We start from the raw sequence: 22,453 nt of genomic DNA, 5'->3' as shown, positions 1-22,453 counted from the left end.
CCAAACTAAGAAATAGAATTACAAGCTCATACTGGTTATGATGGTCAGGATTTATGTAGAGTCCTTTGATGTGTTAGGCCATACTGTATGACTAGGACTTATTTTTAAGCCTTCTTATTTAAAAATTATTTGTGTGAATAATTTGATGAGTACCATTTATTTTTTTCCATTGATTCTTTAGGATGGTAAATGAACAACTACAGCGATCAATTGATGACTATCAGCACCGACTTTCCATAAAAAGAAGTGAACTTGAATCAGCTCAAGAACAAATTAAAATACTGGAGGAAAAAATAGGTAATTATTTTAAAGTTGACTTTTCTAGTCCTAATTTACTTTGTCTAACTAGCAAACATTTCTCTCCGTTTATAGATAAACTAACCTTTAAGATGACTTCTCAGAATGAGGAGGCTCATGTAATGAAAAAGACCATTGGTGTTATTGATAAAGAAAAAGACTTTCTCCAGGAGACTGTAGATGAGAAGACAGAAATGATTGCAAACTTGCAAGAAAACCTAGCTAATAAAGTATGTCAGCATTAACTATTTTTTTCCAACATCTGAACACAAAAGATTATTTATCCTGTGTTTCAAATGTGCAGTTCTTAGCGTCCATGTATAAGTTTCTTAGACTCAGGGCCATGTCTTCTGATGCTTAAATTTCTTTTTATACTCATAATTTGAATCTTCAAAATGTGATCTTACCTATTTCTAGAATGTGATTTTGTTAGATCTTATTAAAGCAAACTCTTTAAAGAAACCACTCAAGTTCTTAGTATGGGTGGAAGCATATTGTTGTGTGAGGTATAAATGGGACAGGGCAATATGTTTATTTGAGTTGTCTTTTATGCATAATGTATATAATTGAGCTATATACTTAACTATATAAATATGATAGATTATACAAATTTAGTTAAAGACATTCCTATGTGAATGGCTTAGAATTTTTTATATTTCTACAGGAAAAAGCTATTGCTCAAATGAAGATAACTGTCTCAGAGTATGAATTAGCTATTAAGTAAGTAATTAATGAAATAGCATCCTGCTCTTTTTTTAAAAGAAAATTTCAATGAATATGGTTATGTCTACAGAAGGAAATTTTTATTTTTATTCTCTCCATTTTTTTCCCAATGGCAGCATTGTTTCCTCAGTCTCCTGCTTAAAAATATGTTATTCTCTTTAACTTTCTCTCTTCCTCAGTCATCCATATCTGATTACTTATACCTTATTAACTATTCTTTTGCACTTCTACTTGCTCTTTATTTTTACTGTAATTACCCTGGTTGAGTCCTGATTATTAAAACTTAGTTTACTATAATAGACAATTTTGGATTTCTTCTCCAGCTAAACCTATCTTGTGCATTTTTGCAAAATTTTATATTTTATATCTAATCTCTCCAGAAAGATTATAAGCTACTTTAGAACAAAAGTCACTAATTATATTTATTTTACATTCTTTTATGTTTTTTATGATAGTGGGATGTAAATATTTAATACTTCATAATTAAATGTATTATGTTTGATTCTTAAGACTTGGAAGTTTTCTGTTTACTTGACTTTTGGAATAATATATTTGTTTTGTGGGTTTATTTGCTTGTGACGATAGGAAGAGAACTAAAATACCCGATTTACCTAATTTGTCAGTATCTAAATGCAGCAGTTATAATTCTTATGTCCTTAATATACTTAATTCAGACTGCAACAGTTTTCTTTTAAATTAAGTACAGTTCTTCAAAAAGCTGTAAACCACACCATTCATTTAACAGAGAGCTAAATGATACATTGACTAATCGGGACCGGGAGATAAGCAGCCTCCGGCGCCAGCTTGATGCAACTCACAAAGAGCTTGATGAAGTAGGAAAGTCGAGAGAGATATCTTTTAAGGAAAACAGAAGATTACAAGATGATCTGGCTACAATGGCAAGAGAAAACCAGGTATGAACACAATGCATAAACATTTTAGTTTTATAGTACCTGTTCATTGTTTGCCAAATATTGAAGTTCTAAATATTTTCTTCTAAAATGTGATGCTATAAATACAAGCAATGGAAATAATTCTTTAAGGAGCATAGCATTTGAAAAATGTAGTTTAGGGAACCAGGCCCAGTGCCCTGGGCACGTGGTGAATGCTTGGTGACTGAGTCATCCCCCGTCCAGTGGTGAGAAACTGCACCTCAGCCTGGCCACTACTCTGTCCTGCCTGGATATTAAGACTAGAGATGATTAAACTTCTAACCGACAACTTGGCCTCAGATGCATAAATACTTCTAGAAATATAAGTATTATGAAAAAACAAAGCAACATGTCCCCTCCAGAAGTCAATAATTCCACAATAAGGGACTTGAATGATAGTGAAATGGATGAAATTTTAAACAATAAACTTAAAAGAACAATGTTAAGAATGACCAATGAAATTAAAGAACACATGTTAAGAATGATCAATGAAATTAAAGAACACGTGTGTAAGCACTTGGATTAATTCAGTGAGGATACAAAAGAAATAGCCAAATGAACTCAGAAAGAACTCAAACAGCTGAATGAAATAAGGAAGACAATGCAGGATATGAAAGGGGACTTCAATAAAGGTACAGAAATTCTGGAAAAAAAAATCAAATTGAAATCCTCAAAGTGAAAAGCTAAATAACTCAAATAAAAAACACAGTTGAGATCTTTGCTAATAAAATAAAACAAGTTGAAAATATAGTATCAGGGATTGAAGATAAAGTAGATGAATTAGATCAATCAGACAAAGAAGAAAAAATACTAAGAAAATGTGAACAGAACATACAAGATCTCTAGGACACCATCAAAAGACCAAATCTATGAATCATGGGTATAGAAGAAGAGGTACAAGCTAAAGTCATAAATAACATAAAGTAACAGCAGAAAAGTCCACCAATCTTGAGAAAGAAAGTATAAACCAGATGCAGGAGTTTTTGAGAACATCAAACAGGCAAGATTAGAAAAGACATATTGAAACACTAAATAACAGAACAAAGAAAGAATATTGAAAGCTGCAAGAGAGAAGTGCAAAGTCACCTATAAAGGCAAACTCATCAGTATAACTATAGATTTTTCAGCAGAAATGCTAAAAAGAGGGAGGTTATGGAAGAAAATAACTGTAAGCCTAGATTAATGTATCCAGCAAAGCTATCCTTTATAACTGAAGGACAAATAAAAACTTCCATGATAGACAAAAACTAAAGGAATTCATGACCACTAAACTAGCACTGCAGAAGATACTGAAGAGAATCCTGCACATAGAAGAGGAAGATAAACACAACCAGGAAACTACAGGAAAGACTAAATCCCACTGTTTAAGTAGATTAGCAAATGAGGGTAAGGAAAGAAGCATACATCACAAAAACAACAAAATGACAAGAAATACTGCATATCTTTACATAATGTTAACGCTGAATGTTAATAGTCTCAATTCTCCAATCAAAAGACCTAGAATGGTGGGTTGATTTAAAAGCAAGACCTGACATGCATTTCAGGGCTGGGAATGGCTCAAGTGGTAGAGTGCCTGCCTAGCAAGCACAAGGCCTTGAGTTCAAACCCCAGCACTTCCCCCCCTCCAAAAAAAATAAAGATAGAAACACATATTGGCAAAGATAAATATTGACTTAGTTTTGGTGAAAGGATGGAAAAAGATTTTTCAAGCATATAGATCCTGAGAACAGGCAAGATTACTATACTCACATCTAATGAAACAGACTTCAAACCCAAATTAGAAGAGACAAAGAAGGTCACTTCATATTAACAAAGGGTCGAGGAGATAATAATCATTAACATATATGCACCAAACATTGGTGCACCTAGTTTCATTAAGTAAATACCACTGAACTTATAAACACAGATCGGCCCCAACACAGTAATAGTAGGAGACTTGATTACTCCACTGTCACCAATAGATTAAAAAAAACTTCAGTGTTAAATACTATAGACCAAATGGACTTAACAGACATCTACAGAATATTTCATCCAGTGGCTGCACAACACACATTCTTTTTATCAGCCCTTGGATTTTTTTTCCCAAAAATTTAGATCATGTTTTAGGACATAATGTGAATCTTTAAAAAGTCTAGATTGCTGCTATCGCAAGCTATCTAATGGGTGCAGTGTGATCTCCTACCATTTTGGTTTTCATTGCAGGAAGACATAAAGCTAGGAGCATGGCCTTCTCTATGGCAGAAGTCATTGTCATAGTAATGACATCATCACTTCCAGGGCAGTGTTTCTATGCTTAAAGATCCATAATCAGTTTTACTCATTGTGTTCACTTCCATTGGCTTAGAGGTACACCTGGAAAAAAATTAGTGAATATTTTAGAATGGCAAGTATTGAAAGGTAATGGTTTTCTTTGTGCTGGCTTATTATGATTATACCAAGAAGACTGGTGATAAGTTTCTTGTTTCAAATATTTTATGTTTTAAAAAATTATTTTCAAAAAGAAAAACAAAAGCTACTCTGGAGGCAGAGATCTGGAGGACTGAAGTTTGATGTTGACCCAGACAAATAGTTTGCAAAACCCTATCTCAAAAAAAAACCCATCACATAAATGGGCTGGCAGAGTGCTTCAAGCAGTAAGAGCACCTGCCTTGTAAGCATGAGGACCTAAGTTCAAACCCCAGTGCTGCCAAAAATAAAAAAATAATAATTAAAAGTAAATAAATAAAAAGGTCAACCTCTAACTACAATTAGCCCTTAGTGTAGAAGCCAGATGCGTGGCAGGTTTGTTGTGGGAGATGTATGTGAGAGTTTGGTTAGAAAGTCAACATCAGTCAGGAGAAATCTGTGAAAATAACTTTGGAGCAGTTTTCTTTTTCACCTATTTTCTTTTATTCCCCCAATTCCAAAGAAGCTATTTGAATATAAGTAGAACTTCATTTAGATTTGTCTTTAATTTCTGACTCACAGGAAGTCTCACTGGAATTGGAAGCGGCAGTGCAAGAGAAAGAAGAGATGAAGAGTAGAGTCCACAACTATATAACGGAGGTGTCTCGGTGGGAGAGCTTGATGGCCACTAAGGTGAAGCTATTGCTTACGTTGCTTTAAGACTTCCTCGTGTTGATTCTGTCTCCATTAGTAGATATTGAACATTGGGAGTAGAGCTCTTGTTTGCTAACTTCATATGTACTCATAGATCTTAACATAATGCCTGCACAGATAGCTGATGCTTCCTGAACTAGAACAGTATTTCCTATGTTTGCATGTGTTTATGACATGGATGCTCCATTGAGAGACAGTCACTAATTTAGAAATAATTTAATTATGCTTACACCAGGAAAAAGAAAATCAAGACTTGTTAGATAAATTTCAGATGCTTCATAACCGTGCTGAAGACTGGGAGGTCAAAGCCCATCAGGCTGAAGGAGAAAGTAGCTCAGTTCGACTGGAACTTCTTTCTATTGACACAGAAAGGAGACATCTTCGAGAAAGAGTGGAGCTCTTAGAAAAAGAAATTCAGGAGGTAACACATTCATTTGTCTAGTAAAAGTATTACGTAGTAAAACAGAAAACATCATAGATTTCAATAAATTTATTGAAATAAGGTTGTAAGCATTAGTTAAGTTCAGGTTTATCATTTTGAGTAACATCAGATTTGCCATTTTAACCATTTCTAAATGTATCCAATAGTTTTCATCGTCCCCAATTGAAACTCTATACCTTAAACACCAGCTCCCTGGCAACCACCATTCTCCTGTCTGTCTGTGTGAATTTGGCTCCTCTGTATTCCTCATATAAATGGCATCATACAATATTTTTCCTTTTTTTTGTGGTACTGGCTTTTGAACTCAGGTCCCATGCTTGCTAGGCAAGCACTTTACCACTTGAGCCATGCCCCCTACCATACTTGTCCTTTCGTGACTGGCTTTTTTCACTTAGCCTTAAGGTTCACTTTACCTCAAGATTCATCCATGTTGTAGCATGTTTCATTCCTTTAAAGCTGAATAATATTGTTATAAGCATGCACTGCATTTTGCTTACTCATTCATCTTCTGGTGAACGTTGGCTATTTAGGATAATGTTGCTATGAGCATAGGTATTCAGATATCTATCTCTTCTACTCCCTTCTTTCCTTCCTGTCCCAATGGGAGTGACGCAATCTGTCATTGTGGTCCTAATTTTCATTTTCATGATGATTAGTAATGTTAAATGTATGCTCATGTGCTTACCCATCTAAATCAGGTTTTTGTTGAGTTGCAGGAGTTCTTTACATATTGTAGAGATAATGCATTATTAAATATGTGATTTGCAAATTATCTCCTATTTCATGGGTTTTCTTTTCACTCTGTTGATAATTTTTAAATGGCATGCAATTTTATTTATTTACATAGTACATTATGATAAATTGATACACATATACAATGTGTAATGATCAAATTAGGATAATTAGTATGTCCATTTTCTCAAATATTATCCTTTCTGTGTGTTGGGAACCTTCAAATTCTTCTCCCATTATTTTGAAATATATGTTGAATTGCTATGGACTACTTGTCCCACTGTGGTATAGAACATAACTAATTCTTCCTCTCTAGTAGTATTTTGGCATCCATTATCCAATCTCTTTTATCCCCTCTTCCATTACCCTTCATAGTCTCTAGTAACCACTTCCTATTCTCTAATTCTATGTATCAACTTTTTTAGCTTCTATAAATGAGTAAGAATATGCAGTGTTTGTCTTTCTGTGCCTGACTTCACTTATTATAATGTCCTCTTGTTCCATGTTGCTGCAAATAACAGAATGTCGTCTATTTTATGGCTGAATAACATTCCATTGTGTGTATATACACCACATTTTTTAATCCATTCATCCACCAGTGGAACACCTCAGTTAACTTGTTATCTTGGCTTTTATGGATAGTGCTGTAATAAACATGGTGTGCAGGTATCTCTTTGATAAAATGATTTAATTTCCCTTAGATATACCCAATAGTGGATTGCTGGATCATATGGGATGTTTTTCTTTTTGGCAGTACTGAGGACTGAACTCAGGACCTTGTGCTTGCTAGGTAGATTCTCTGTTACCTGAGCCACACCCATAGTCCCAATATAACTTGTTTGCATGTAGACTTAAATAAGCTTTCACAGTAAAATTTTGAGTTCAGTTAAAATGTAGAAATCCTGTGTTAGATTTATATCAAATAGTTTCCTATTAGTTTTGTTGATAAAATTTTGTACTCTTTATGTTTCAGGACAAAATGTTGACTTTCTATAATGAATAGAATTATGGTCTCTAAAAAAGATATATTTAGGCCCTTAAACCTTAGACCCTTATTTGGAGATAGTGTTTTCTTTTCAGATACAATCAGGTTAAAATGAGATCATGCTAGACTAGGGTAAATCTTACCAAAGACTAATGTCCTTACAAGGTGAAGTATATTGGACACAGAAAACACAGGGAAGAAAATAGGAAGACAGAGGCAGAAACTGGAGTAATAACATCTATAAGTTAAGAAACCCAGGATTGCCAGTAACCATCAGAACCTAGGAGATACACATGGAACCGATTCGGTCTCAGAATCTCCAGAGGGAACCAACCCTGCCAACACCTGAGATTTGGACTTAAAGGCTCTGGAATTGTGTGGAATAAATTTTTATTGTTCTTAAGCCACTAACTTTGTGGCAGTTTGTTTTACCAGCTCCTATAAAACTAATACAGATTTTGGTACCACAAAGTAGGTTGCTGCTGTAACAGACACCTCAAAATTTGAGAGTGGAACTGAGTATAGAGATAGGGAGAGTTTTGAGGTTCTTAATATAAAAAGTCTGGATTGTCTTGAAGAGATAGTTGGTATTAAAAGAAACAAAATAGGGACTTAGGGCTGGCAGAGTGGCTTAAGTGTTAGAGTGCCTGCATAGCAAGCATGAGGCCCTGAATTCAAACTCCAGTACTGCCGAAAAAGAAAAGAAGAAAAAAAAGGTGAGTGTGGTGAGGGCTCAGGAAGGAGAGAAAACTTCTGTCATTTATAGAACACATACATTGTCATAAATAGAATTTGAGACCTAGCCTTCCAAATAGGTCTTAAATGGAATTGAGGAACATATTACTGGGTTTTGGAGAAAAGGTTGTCCTTGTTATAAAGTGGCAAAGAACTGGGCAAAATTTTGGTCTTCTGTTGGGAACAAACTAAATCATACAAGAAATGAACTTAGGCATTTAGCTGAGGAGATTTTTAAGGAAAGTGTAGGAGGGGAGACCTAGTTTGTCCTTGCTGCTTACAGTAAAATATGAGGTGAAGGGAAAGATTGAGGAAGGAACTGCTAAGAAAAAGTGGAGCCAGGATTTGATGATTTGGGGAATTTTTTAGCCTGTAAAGGTAGTATTCTTTGGAGACAGGCTAAGAGTATGGCTAGCCAACTTTAGGATGGAGATTAGGTATATGACTTACAGATCCAATCATTCATCTCAGCAGAAACATTGCTAGCTTTGACTGACATGGACGAAAATGGAATAAAAGGAAGAGAGGCTGCTGGACTTCTGAAATCTTACTAGCAGAAAATAGCCAGTATCGTTACTTGATTTCAAACATGTGCTCATTTTTTAAGAAAAGGGAAGAATGGAGCTAGCAGAGTGGCTCAGATGGTAGAGTGCCTGCCTAGCAATCATGAGGCCCTGAGTTCAAACCCCAGTATGGCCAAAACTAAATAAATAAACTATTATCTTTGCTAGTGGCATGACTCAAATAATACAACACCTGCCTAGCAAGTGTGAAGCCCTGAGTTCAAACCCCAGTCCCCCGCCCCCCCGAAAAAAAAAGCTTCTGAGAAGCTATTCCTTAATTTTGTCATTTGTCGTTGTTCATAATCTTATGTGGTATATGAAATTGGCTTTTATCTATTTAATTTGTTTTGGAGAATTTTATTTAATGTATTAATATTGGAAAATTCAAATATTTACTTTTCTATAGCTGTTTATGTTTATTAAATTTTCATAGCATATATTAGACTTCTAATATTGATTGATTTCAGTAAGGTCTATTAAAATAAATTCAGTTTACAAGTGTTGAATTCTTCCCAAAACCTAGAAGTACAGTTTATATTAGTTTGTGAGTATCCCCCTCATTGTTCAAATTGTGAGAAAATTAAAATGTGGATTCTTTTAGGAAAAAATGTTTATCAGTATTTCAAATTTTCCTCTTTACTTCAAAGTCATTAAAATCTTAGATACTTGTTTATATTACTATTACTATTATTAATTATTATTATTATTGTTATTGGCTGTACTGGGCTTTGAATTCAAGGCCTCACACTTGCTAGGCACCACTTAAGCCACATCCCCAGTCCTTTTGTGCTTTTTTTTTTCAGGTAGGGTCTCATTTTTTGCCCAGGATTGACCTTGGACTACAGTCTTTCTACCTATGTCTCCCACTAGGTGGGATTATGGGTATACACTACCAACCTGAGTTTGGTGGTTGCTATGGGGGTCTTAAAACATTTTTTGTCTGACATGACCTCAAATCACAGTCTTACCAGTCTCTGCCTTCTGAGTATCTGGGAGTTCAGGCATGTGCCACCATGCTTGGCCCTTAAAATTGCATATTATTATTTAAAGTAAATTAAACTTAAATATGATTTCAGTTATTTCATTTTAAAATGAATCCCCAGTTTTGGTGCCCATGTATATTTATGTCACTGAGAGAAGAGCTGAGGTGGAGAATTCTGTTGTCCACTTGGCCCTTTTCCCCCTTCTTCTTAAAGTTTTTTTTTGGCTGTACTGGAGTTTGTCCTCAGGTCTGTGCACTTGATAGGCAGGTGTTCTTCCACTCGAACCATGCCTCCAGCCCAGCCTGGACTGTGATCCTCCCATGTACACTTGCTGCAGCAGCTAGGCTGGCAGGTGTGTGCCGCCACGCCCAGCTTGAACCCGTTTTTAAATTTAGAATTTCAACCGAAATATTGGGAAATGATGTGTGTATGTTACTTTTCAATAAAAAAAAAGACATTTTAACAAAAGGAATTTCTAAAAGAAAAATTAATATAACTTCGAAAATCCTTATATCCACAATGCCCTGACACAGTAATTTTCATCTTTGTGTATATTCCAAAAATATACGTGAGGTACTTAGATACCATGATTAATAATCATATAGCACCCATTTTGTGCATTAAATAGGCCGTCTTTAAATAGCAGGCTACTTCCTGAGAATGTCTAAAGATATGCAAAAATTGATTAATGGTTTTCTAAAGTGAAGTTGTGACTGCACAGAATGAAGCCCTTAAAATTACTGGGTTACTTTGATTTTTTACCAAAAATATTTTGTTTTCTTTTTCAGCACATAAATGCACATCATGCATATGAATCTCAAATCTCATCGATGGCAAAAGCCATGTCTAGATTAGAGGAAGAGCTGAGACGTAACGAAAATGAGAAAGCAGCAGCATTAAATGATTTGTCGTCTCTTAGGGAACTTTGCATTAAGCTTGATTCAGGCAAAGATGTTATGACCCAACAATTGAATTCCAAAAACCTTGAGTTAGAGAGGGTAAGAGAAATTGCCTTGCCTCGTTGTTTTATTGAGCTTTTCTCTGATTGTTCTACTTTACCATTCACCACCCAGTTATTTGTTCCCTCAAAGTACTACTTTTGGCTACAGGATTTCAACAAGTAAATTTGACTACTGATTCTCTGCCAAAATTTTTCTGTCAAACGTGATAACATTTGGTACTGTCTGTTTTGGAATAGATGGGTATTTAAAGATTGGGCATTTTATAGTTACAGATTAGGAGTATATCCCATAATTCTTTCTCCATTTAAAAATAAAATTTGAATGAAAGATTGAATAGTTCAGTATTTCCTAGTAGAATATTATTCCTGTTAAAAATCTCAAACATTTAAATCTTACTTAATCAAATATGTTTACTTCACTAGAACTTCCTGTTTCCAAACAGAGGCATTACTTTAAACAAGCTAGTATTCACTTTATACATGGGTGATTTCAATTTTCACTCTTCCAGTATGTGTTTCAGTACTGTCGTCAGACAGTAAGTATGTGGTAGACCAGAGAGCCCCTCTGCTGATAGGGTTGCTGCATTTTAGGATTTTATGTTGATGCCCCTCTCTTGACAAGGTAACATGAATGAAAACTATTTGAGGGTTAGGGTATGCCTTATAGTCAAATAAGCCCTTAGTAAAAGGAGCAAAGATTATTTAAAAAATGAAATGATTTGAAACCTTTAACCAATACCACAAATGAAGCAACTGATGAATAGCTCTGCTATATTGTGAGATAAATAATTTTTCAGAGTAAGTCTAAAATTGTTCTGAATTAATCTTTGTTTTTCCTGTAGACTGTGGTAGAATTAGAAAATGTAAAATCAGAATCAGAGCTGCTAAAAAAACAGCTGGCAAGTGAGAGATATGCAATCAAAAACCTTGAAACATTGTTGGCTACAAATAGAGATAAAGAATTTCATTCTCATTTAACCTCCCACGAGAAGGATACGGAAATCCAGCTACTTAAGGAGAAGTTAACCCTTTCAGAAAGCAAATTGTAAGTGTTATAAATCAGCCTGTGCAAGGAAAATAACTTGTTGAAAGTAGTTTTTCAAATTTTGGTGAGGGGGAGAGGTGTGGGAGTGTGAACGGTGATACAAAACCAGAACATCTGACTTACATGTCTACAGCTTTTGAACATTCAGAGGAACAGCCCAGGAAAGACAGACGTGTGGAGCATGGGTGCACATCTTCACACCAGAGGTGGTGCTGCGGGAGTGAGCATGCGAAAAGAACGTTAGGAATGAACCAGGGAGTCAGGGAAGAAAAACTTACCTGTGTCTGTGCTGTAGATTAGAGAAAAGACTGACAGAAAAAGCTGAGATTTGATCCTTATGATGTATTGATTACCTTTGAAGAGATTGATGATGGTGTCATTTTAGAGTGAAGAGGTTTGGGCACCTATATGGAAGAAGGGACGAAACGCAGAGTAGATAGTACAAGTGGAGGAATGAACTTTTAATGAGTATGATGGTACCCATCTGTAATCCCAGCAAGTCAGGAGGCGAAGGCAGAAGGATAAAGAATTCAAGACCTGCTTGGACAAAGTTAGTGACAACTTATCTCAAAAACAAAATATAAACAAAAGAACTGGGGGCCTGGCTGAAGTGGTACAGTACTTGACTAGCATGGTTAAGGTCCTGGGTTCAATCCCTAGTGCTGCATACATAAATACATAGATAAAAGGAGTGAAAAACGATTCTCTTTCTGAGGTGTGAGTCAAGGAGGAGCAAATGAAGGTATTTTACCTGTTGGTGATATAGTTCATGTGTTCAGATTTGTACCCTAGCCCTGCTTCAGTGCCTGGCACATGCCACAAGCTCGTCAATAATAAGTGTAAGGCAGATAATTAATAGAGACTTCATGGTAGCTCTCCCAGTCTTGAGCTTTTCCTTTTTTATCCTTAAGCATCGCCTCCATTTGTACTTGCACTTGATTATATAAAATAGAACACTTGTTATTTATTTCCATGCTTTTTGAATTTGTTTTTAAGAACCAGTCAAAGCCGGGAAAACACCATGCTTCGAGCTAAAGTGGCACAATTACAAACAGATAATGATACTCTGAAAAGGCAGGTTTCAACTGAAAAATATGAACGGTAAGAAAACTGGTTTTAGCATTGAACAGTATTTTTATATATTCTCTATCCTATTCTGAAACTCTTTTTTAACCATAGTCTATAAAATAAGTTTCTTTGGTAATTCTTCTTAAAAAGGCAACAAATATTGTGAAAGATAATATCCTTACAGTAAATAAAATAGCAAGTGTTCCTGTAGCATTCTGCAGGGTAAACTCAACAACACTCCCTGCAAGAGCCCCACAAAATATGGTCCAAGTTAGAAACGCCAAATATGTCATCATAAAGGTAATTATGATGGTAATCATCATAAAAGCGATGAACAAAAGTGTGCTGGGCACTGTGCATGTGTCTGATTAATCCTACTAATAGTCTGTCATGCATATAGCATAAGAAACTGAAGTTGCAACTAAAACCCAGGCATATCTGCCTAATTCTAAAGCCCGTGCTCCTAACCTCTGCAATATATTCCCTGTACCTTACTCATTTTCATACTCCTATTTTGACTCATTTGCTTTATGTTGAAAAATTTCATCACCAAATATGAAATATGAGGCCTGTTAAAATCAAGGCCAAGCTGGGCTCTGGTGGCTCACGCTTGTACTCCAAGGTATTCAGGAGGCAGGGATCAGGAAGATTGCCATTCAAAGCCAGCCCGGGCAAATAGTTCACAAGACCCTATCTTGAAAAAACCCATCACAGAAAATGGTGGAGTGGCTCAAGGTGAAGCCCTCAAAGCCCCAGTGCTGCAAAATATAAATAAATAAATACAAAATAAATCAAGGGCAGGCATGGTGGTACATGCCTATAATTCCAGGTATATAAGAGGGCACAAGATTAGCTGTACATATATAATGATTTGTGTTTCCCAATGATAAAACTTCAGTTCTCTGCTCTTCAGGGATCTTGAATGAAGTTCTCTGTAACGAAGGGGTTTGGACCTCTTTACCCTCAGTTCCTCCCCGTTTCCTTATCCTGCCCTCAGAGAATCTTGAACCACCTGTCTTCCCTGTTCCTTACCACACAGCTTAGTTACGCAATCTCACTGGGGAGGAGGTAGCCAAAACCATCTCAGTTGTCGTAGTGGTCCATGGTCCTCCAAAGAGCCGCTCTACATAGACAGTGTATCTGTGTATTAAAAACTCATGGGGTGGTGGGATAGTCTGGGGAGAAACAAATCTCATAAAAGGTCCTTTGAGAGAGTATTAATAAAAAAGCTTGAGAAACACTGACCTAGGCTAAAGTTCTAGACACTGAAGAACTCAAGGCAGGTAAGGCCTAGGCCAGAGACTGTTAGCCCACAAAGGAGATGGTGGAATGGTTACTGTTTTTGGTGGTGGTGGACCCTGACACAGGGAAGGAAAGTGTGACAGAAAATGGACTATCTTCATTTCTGACATTTGGGAGATTTGAGGCAGGGAGAAGGAAAAGGGCTAGATTTAGGTGTGGTAAGAAATGGGAAAGAAAGGTGCAGAAAAGGAAAGTTTTTGTTCTCAGAGAGACAAACATAGTCCTGGGACTCAAATAAGAAATTAGTGAAGTACAAACAATATGTGATTACTCCCCGTGTGGACAGAAATTTAAATGACTGTTCTTGAATTAATGGGAAGAAGGCCAGTGTTGTTATATACCTAAACAGAGGAGGTGGATGGCCATGTAAGGGTAGTCTGAGAGGCTGGAACTGAATATAATGTTCCAATCACTGTAAGGTAAAAAGAGCTTACTATTATGGGGTGTGTCTCTTCACAGTAGTCCAAATGTTAATGTTTCCATTATAAGCTAGGCAATAACATGCTAGCAAGGTACTCAAATGAGTAACTGACTCAGGTGATCCATTATACTGAGGATGGAAGGCATGTAGATAGACATTTTAATATAGAATGTGTGGGCATGGTAACACATGGCTGGAATTGTAGCACTCAGGAGGCAGGAGCAGGAAAATTGCAAGTTCTGGGTCAGCCTGGTCTAGCATAGCAAGACCCTGCCTTAAAATGGTGATGGTGTCATCAGCAACACCACCAACAACAGGTGTTGGCGAGGATGCGGGGAAAAAGGAACCCTCTTACACTGTTGGTGGGAATGTAGACTAGTACAACCACTCTGGAAAAAAATTTGGAGGCTACTTAAAAAGCTGGACATCGATCTACCATTTGATCCAGCAATACCACTCTTGGGGATATACCCAAAAGACTGTTACTCCAGAGGCACCTGCACATCCATGTTTATTGCGGCACTATTCACAATAGCCAAGTTATGGAAACAGCCAAGATGCCCCACCACTGATGAATGGATTAAGAAAATGTGGTATCTATACACAGTGGAATTTTATGGAGCCATGAAGAAGAACAAAATGTTATCATTCGCGGGTAAATGGATGGAATTGGAGAACATCATTCTGAGTGAGGTTAGCCTGGCTCAAAAAACCAAAAATCATATGTTCTCCCTCATATGTGGACATTAGATCAAGGGCAAACACAACAAGGGGATTGGACTATGAGCACATGATAAAAGCGAGAGCACACAAGGGAGGGGTGAGGATAGGTAAGACACCTAAAAAACTAGCTAGCATTTGTTGCCCTTAACGCAGAGAAACTAAAGCAGATACCTTAAAGCAACTGAGGCCAATAGGAAAAGGGAACCAGGTACTAGAGAAAAGGTTAGATCAAAAAGAATTAACCTAGAAGGTAACACCCACGCACAGGAAATCAATGTGAGTCAGTGCCCTGTATAGCTATCCTTATCTCAACCAGCAAAAACCCTTGTTCCTTCCTATTATTGCTTATACTCTCTCTACAACAAAATTAGAAATAAGGGCAAAATAGTTTCTGCTGGGTATTGAGGTGGGGGGGAGAGGGAGGGGGCGGAGTGGGTGGTAAGGGAGGGGGTGGGGGTAGTGGGGAGAAATGAACCAATCCTTGTATGCACATATGAATAATAAAAGAAAAATGAAAAAATGGTGATGGTGGTAGTAGTGGTGGTGATAATGGTGATGGTGATGATGATGGTGGTGTGTGACTGCAAGGTAGAGGTGATTGTAGGATTTTATGTACACACCGAAGGATGGAGCCTACCTTAGCCTGGAAGCAGTAAGAAAAGGTTAGTTTAGGGTGTGTTGGGTACCGGTGGGATAAGCAACAGCCATGTGTGGGTCCAGGCACAGGACAGAACTTAAGCCATGAACTCAGAAGAGTCTTTGGCACAAGGAAGCATAGAAGAGAGTGCAAACCTAGTCCTGAAAGCACTGCTCTGGGAAGTATGTGCAGAATAATGGGACCTTGTGAAAGGATTAAGCAGTGATCATGTAGGGAAGGAGAACCAGGAGATGGGAGGGTCAGGAAAGGCAAGAGTACTTAACAGTGTCACATTCCACAGAAGGTTCAGGTGAGATAAGGAACACACAACAGGTTTATAAATAAGATATAAAGAAGAAAATTAAAAGAAGTTCCCCTTTCACAGTCACTACCAACATTTTTAGTTTAACATTCTAGTTGTGTATTTGTGTCTGTCTGAATGCACACTTGATATGCTTTATTTTCACTAAATGTTTTCCGAGCTGGTTTTTAAAATATTATTTTAATGACGCTCTCCTATTCCAATATAGTTATAGCATAACTGCCTGGACCAGTCTCCCATAAGTGCACTTTCTTTTCATTGAAATATTTACTTATGACTTAAGAATCCTACAAAGACATGAGCCTGAAATTTAGTAAAAGTGCTAAGACTGGGCCAGAGTGTGGTAGGCACTTTTACCCCCAGCTACTTGAGAGACTGAGGCAGGAGGATCACTTGTGCCCATGAGTTCAAGACCAACCTGGGCAACACAGCCTGATCCCATCTCAAAAAAAAAAAATTAAAAGTAAAGAAATTTAGTAATACTGATCAACTACTTTAGTAGACGTTACTTAATTGACTAATAATACCATTAGTCATATTCTGCTTTTTAGTTTTCCATGGTGCCTGCATATAATGTCTTTTACTTGATCTTTACCAACAGAGAACGAGCAATCCAAGAGATACGTCGACATGGCCTTCCTGCACCACCCCTTAGTTCTACTCTGAGATCTCCTTTACAGTCTCCTGAACATGTAAATGTATAGTTACCAGAAAGGTGTGTACGTGATACCAACAGGCAAAACGAATCCACAGTTACAAAAATTCAGAAAGTAGTTTTCTGTGTCAGGAGAAGGAGGGAGAAGGAGAGAGGGAGAGGGAGGAAGGGAGAAAGGTTCTGACACCTTTTCTTCAACAGTACGTTCATGAGCTCATCCACACTGTTGCATGCACTTGTACAGTCTTGTTGCTGCATAACGGAATACCCTTATACCCTAAACGCAGTGACAGTGCGTTTAGTCACTGCCCTGTTGACAGGCACTTACTAGTTGCCAGTGTGGGTTATTACACAGAGTGCTCTGAGTATACATTGAGAACTGAAATTGCTGGGTCACTGAATGTGCATGTGCTCAAGCTTTAGTAGATGAAGCAAAACTCTTTTCCAAAGTAGTTGTAAAGAGTTAAGATACATTTGACTGAGGAAGGGTCAAAGGATGTGCTAATTCGTTGGAGATGGGAAAGAAGCATTAGTCAGATCTATTAGTTTGACAGATAGTAACTGAAAAATGCAGACTCACTGACAGAAATAGTTGAGTCAGACTTTTATAAGTCAGTGCATTTCTTTGCGTCCTTTAATAGGAGTGCTGTAGACGGAAGATAATTCACATTTCCTCCATGACTCAGAACCTCATTGTATGCATGCTGTACATGCTGTGCTTGAGCATACTAAGCCTTGATGTTTGCAGGGCCTCCGTTTATGTGCTTCCTCATTGCTGGCTTTTGCCTTGTGTTTGTTGGATCAAAACATTTATCTTCCTCTTTTACTTTGAGGACCCACTTCTCAGTGCTTACTGCAGCTACTGTGTCCCCACAACTCCTGAGTTGCCATGTTACTTTGGTGGTGGTTCACTTTCTTATACAGCTGAATAGTAGTGTGACAAACATTTTCTCATACTTGATTCACAGGTGCAGTTTAGATCAGAGGTTGGACAACTAGAGCCTGTGGGCCTTTTTGTAATTTAAGCTGTATTGGAGTATAGCCACAGTTTACATGTGATCTAAGATTGTTTTCCACAAATAGTGGGGTAGTTGTGACAAACCTAGGGGCCTGCAAATCTACCTCCTGGCCCTTCACAACATGTAGCCTCTGGAAAACTCAACTGCTCCCATGAGAAATTAAGAGTGAGAAGCAAATAATTCCTTGGTTTTAGGAAAATAAGCTTAACTCCTGAAAAATGTCTGGGGGAGCTTTAGGGGTCCCCAGAGTATACTTAAGAACCACTGGTACAAAATTGGAGATGTAGCACAATGGTAGAGCTCTTGCCTAGCATGCCCAAGGCCCTGGATTCCAACCCTAGCACTGCAAATAAATCAACAAACCAACACATATATACATGTATTTTATATCTATTTATCTGTAAATGTTTATAGATTTATATATAAAAGAACTATTGATATCAAACATGGTGGATTCCTGCAATTTCTAAGGCTATGATGAATTAGAAAATGTTTTTTAATTGCAAAAAATACACACATACACACACATATCACATAAACTTTTCATCTTAATTGCTTTTTAAATGGACAACTCAGTGGCGTTATTACCTTCACAGTGTTGTGCAGCTGTCACTACTATTACCTCACACAAAAATTTCATGCACACTGAACAGTAACTCTTCACTCTGTGTCTCACCTCCCCACAGCTAGGTATCTTTAGCCTACTTCTCTGTCTCTGTGACTTTGCCAAGTCTAGATTTTCATGTAAGTGAAATCATACATTTGTCTTTTCTTGCTTGGCTTATTTTGCTTAAAATACTGTTTTCAAAATCCATCCTTGTTGTAGAATGTTCCACATTTAAAAAAAATCTTTTTTCATCAGTTGAGGATACTTAGGTTGTGTCCTCCTTAATGGCAACTGTAAGTAATGCTGCTGTGAACACTGGGGTACAAGTATGTGTTTTTGTCGTCCCTGTTTTCACACCTTCCGGTGTATGTCTAGGTAGGCAGAGAGTCACTGGGTCATGTGTTAACTGTTCAACTTTTTGCAATTGCCAAACTGTTTTCCCTGTGGCTGCACTGTGTTCCCATCAGTACTGTACAAGGGTTCCAGTTCTCCGTACCAACACTTATTATTTTCCATTTTTAAAACTGTAAACATCCTAATACATGTGGATTAGAAAATTCTTTACAACCATTAACAAATTCACAATTTTAAATTTTGTAACAATGAATTTGCAAAACATCCTAATGTTATTGTTAACTAGTAATCTATTTCTATTTCAGTTTTTAAATAGTGTCACTAAATTAGTTTTAAAAGATTTCCCTAATAAGCACTCAGAAATGAACTGCTCACCATGAAATAGTTTCTCAGATTAGTGTCTCTCTAATACTTAAAATATATGTACCCCAGGTGCTCACACCTATAATTCTAGCTATTCTGAAGGGAGAGATTGGGAGGATCACAGTTTGCAGCCAACCAGAGCAAAAAAGTTGGTGCAAACCCCCCCTCCCCCATCTCAACAGATAAGCTGTGTTTAGTGGTACATACCTGTAGGCCCAGTTACTTGGGGGGCATAGGTGGGAGGATCATGGTCTAAGGCTGGCTCCGGGCAAAAGCATGACACCCTATCTAAAAATAAAGCAAAAGGGCCATGTGTGTGTGTGTACATACATATATATATCCTAATTTGTGTATATATATGTATCCTAAGTTTTGTTCATATTTTTTTGCTGTTGTATCTAATACATGAGACTTGAAATAGAAACACCCTGTGTTCCTGTGTTTTTCCTGCTATCTCACACCCTCAGCACAACACTATGATACCACATTCTCTATCATACACCAACTAGGTGTCCTATAGTTTAGTTCCATTCTTAGAAGCTATTTCCCTGGAGATAGGTCACACAGGTAAGGGGCCCAGCCCCACAGGGCCCTATCTTCTATTTCAGATGCCAGCTGTAAGGTCTAGGTTGTGACTTGTGCTTTTGACTTACCTGCTGTAAGAACAGGTTCCCACAAAACCCACCCCAGGTTTGATTCATTTGCTAGGAGCTCACAGAACTCTAGGAAATACTTTACTATGTTTTACCCATTTATTACACAGAGTACGGATAAACAGCCAGATGGAAGGGCAAATTTGGGGGAGGATGCACAGTTTCCATGCCCTCTGCAGGTGCAACTCCAAGCACCTCCAAATGCTCGGCTGTCTGGAAGCTTCCCAAACCCAGTTCCTTTGGGGTTTTATGGAGGTTTTATTACGTAGGTGCAACTGACTAAATCATTGGTCATTGGTGATCAACTCAGACTATTAACCTTCTTCCCACCACTGCTCATGGCTTGGTGTTTCTGGGGAGCAGAACCCATGCTGAAACCCCTCGTCATCTCATTAGCATGCAGAGACACTCTTACCATTAGGAACTTGTGCCAGGAACCAGGGGCAGAGATCAAATATGTATTTCCTCTTATATCATGAGATCACACATACTTCCTGAGAAAACATGAATAAGTATGCCAAAGTCATGTTTTTATTTTAAAATATAGGATAGTACTTCTTTAAGAGCTAGAACGGTGCTTTTTAACTATAACTGGATATAAGGGCATAAGGTTTTATTAGAGACTATCATTTAAAACATTGAATTTTAGTTTTTTATGAGTATACTGAGTAACCTTGCTGAGTAACTTATTTTTTTCTTAACCCATCTTTCCCCTCCCCAGTTTTCAGAATGATGGCTTTCAGTGAGTTCCCGTGTGAGTCGTTAAAAGAACACATCATTAATGAAATAGTTGAAGTACTTGTGCCTGCAAATCATGAACAATGACACAAATTCTACCTCTGTCAACTTTTATTGAAATCAGTGAATATTTATGTAAAAAAAAGTTCAGTTTAAAAGAACTCCATGTGTATATTTTCATATATATGACAGAACAAAATATATATTAATACTGCTTAACTGATGCAATGTCGATATTTTATTATTCCTGACCTAAATTATTCCTTAAAATGTGTTTATACTGTGAATTAATATAATGTTTTGTACATTCTACCTTAATAATCTGTTTCTTAATGATCCACGATGTCTGACTGTTGCTAAAGTGTTTGGGTGCCATGCCTGCATTATAACGCATGTCTCTGCTGGGTTATAACCCATAACAGCTCTGCTGCTGTGCTGCCATGCCTCTTCCTTCCAGATGCAAAATTAGTCATATGCTTGCTGCCTGTCATCAAGGGGTATTCAAGACTGGCCTAATATCGGAAGTCTTGGTAAAAACAGTTATTACTAAGAGTAATTAATCATTGCAAACTAAAAAATGTGATAGGAAAGACATTTATATATTAAATACAATGTTATTTTATCTGTTGCATGGGCTCTTCACGTAGTACACATTCTTTTAAAACCAAGCTAAAAGCTATATTCAGTTTCCTTACAGTAGAACAGAAATTTAAGACATTTTTTAATAAATGAAATTCCTCAGTGTCTTAAATTTCAGAATATGAAAGCATGGGGCAAATATGGGAAGACATTTTGTTAAAATTGTAGTATACATTCAGTCATACCTAATTTTTGCTTCTAATCCTGTATGTTGTATTTTAGCAGTCTTTCAGAGCAGTCTGTGAACACTGGCCCATGACATATAATTGAAAACAGCTTTTTGCAATTTATTTTCAAGGTTGTAATTTTAAAGAATTTAGGTGTATACGTGTATTAATAAAAGAACAGAAGTATAAAGTAGAATGTCAGATACAAAAATTAATCGTGCTTAGCCACACATATTTAAAGAACATCCTGTTGTAATAGATTTTATTATTCAAAAGAACTTAAAAAGGATCATGGGAAAGTGACAGGTCAGTTGCTTGTGACACATTTTCCTTCTTGTGTTTTGAGAAGTGGAGTTTGTGTGTATGAGCACTTGAGGAGGGCAGTGCTCTTTCCCTACAACTAGGTGCTGTGCAGTAACTCCTGGTGTTGGGTGGAGGGTGGCTTACTTTCCCACCATCTTTGTCATTTTATGTATCCCATCTCCTTTCAGTGTATTCGCATATGGTAGCAAAGTACAAAAGAAATGGGACTATTTGCAATGTCATATGGAAAATCTTGTAATGAATATGTATAAATAAAGTAAAAATTATTTGTCCCCACCTTTCCCCCAAAGCAAGAGCAAGACATATTTTGTTGACATTTCACTTTTAATATTTCCTGTAATTAAAAAATGTATAACTTGCCATAATTGTTAGTTTCATAACCATGATACCATAATTTTTTTTAAAAAAACTAGTTTTCTCTTAAAATACTGAATGTTCAGATCTTTCATGGATGTTTTAAATAATTTTAAATTATGGAGATTGATATAGATTTACCAATAAATGTACCAATTTATTTTCTCTCATGAATATCTTACAATTTCTAAAATAAGAGTTTTTATTTTTTTTAATTTTTTAATTTTTTTTTTCCTTTTATTATTCATATGTGCATACAGGGCTTGGTTCATTTCTCCCCCCTGCCCCCACCCCCTCCCTTACCACCCACTCCTCCTCCTCCCTTGGTTCATTTCTCCCCCCTGCCCCCACCCCCTCCCTTACCACCCACTCCTCCTCCTCCCTCTCCCCCCCCCAATACCCAGCAGAAACTATTTTGCCCTTATTTCTAATTTTGTTGTAGAGAGAGTATAAGCAATAATAGGAAGGAACAAGGGTTTTTGCTGGTTGAGATAAGGATAGCTATACAGGGAGTTGACTCACATTGATTTCCTGTGCGTGGGTGTTACCTTCTAGCTTAATTCTTTTTGATCTAGCCTTTTCTGTAGTTCCTGTTCCCCTTTTCCTATTG

The 22,453-nt window shown here is 37.0% G+C and overlaps 1 protein-coding gene across 5 annotated transcripts in view; it reads left to right on the top strand.

The window, feature by feature from the left end:
- The window catches only part of Cep135 (centrosomal protein 135), a 74,131-nt gene extending 52,128 nt beyond the window's left edge, over positions 1-22,003 (top strand). For 4 of the 5 annotated variants that reach the window (XM_074042200.1, XM_074042202.1, XM_074042198.1 and 1 more), the window contains 11 exons: positions 182-297; positions 373-527; positions 962-1,017; positions 1,766-1,934; positions 4,920-5,030; positions 5,287-5,472; positions 10,280-10,489; positions 11,295-11,497; positions 12,494-12,598; positions 16,572-16,685; positions 20,343-22,003. In XM_074042200.1, the coding sequence (XP_073898301.1) occupies positions 182-297; positions 373-527; positions 962-1,017; positions 1,766-1,934; positions 4,920-5,030; positions 5,287-5,472; positions 10,280-10,489; positions 11,295-11,497; positions 12,494-12,598; positions 16,572-16,674 (1,414 nt within the window). In that variant the 3' untranslated portion in view covers positions 16,675-16,685; positions 20,343-22,003. The remainder of the gene's footprint in view (positions 1-181; positions 298-372; positions 528-961; positions 1,018-1,765; positions 1,935-4,919; positions 5,031-5,286; positions 5,473-10,279; positions 10,490-11,294; positions 11,498-12,493; positions 12,599-16,571; positions 16,686-20,342) is intronic. The other variant, XM_074042201.1, reaches the window with a different exon arrangement.
- Positions 22,004-22,453: the final 450 nt, after the last annotated feature.

This window comes from Castor canadensis, chromosome 9 (genome assembly GCF_047511655.1).
Source record: "Castor canadensis chromosome 9, mCasCan1.hap1v2, whole genome shotgun sequence".
In the NCBI taxonomy this organism is placed as follows: Eukaryota; Metazoa; Chordata; class Mammalia; order Rodentia; family Castoridae; genus Castor; species Castor canadensis.
The sequence above is the reverse complement of the archived record's forward strand: the minus strand, read 5'-3'. Positions and strand labels throughout refer to the sequence as shown.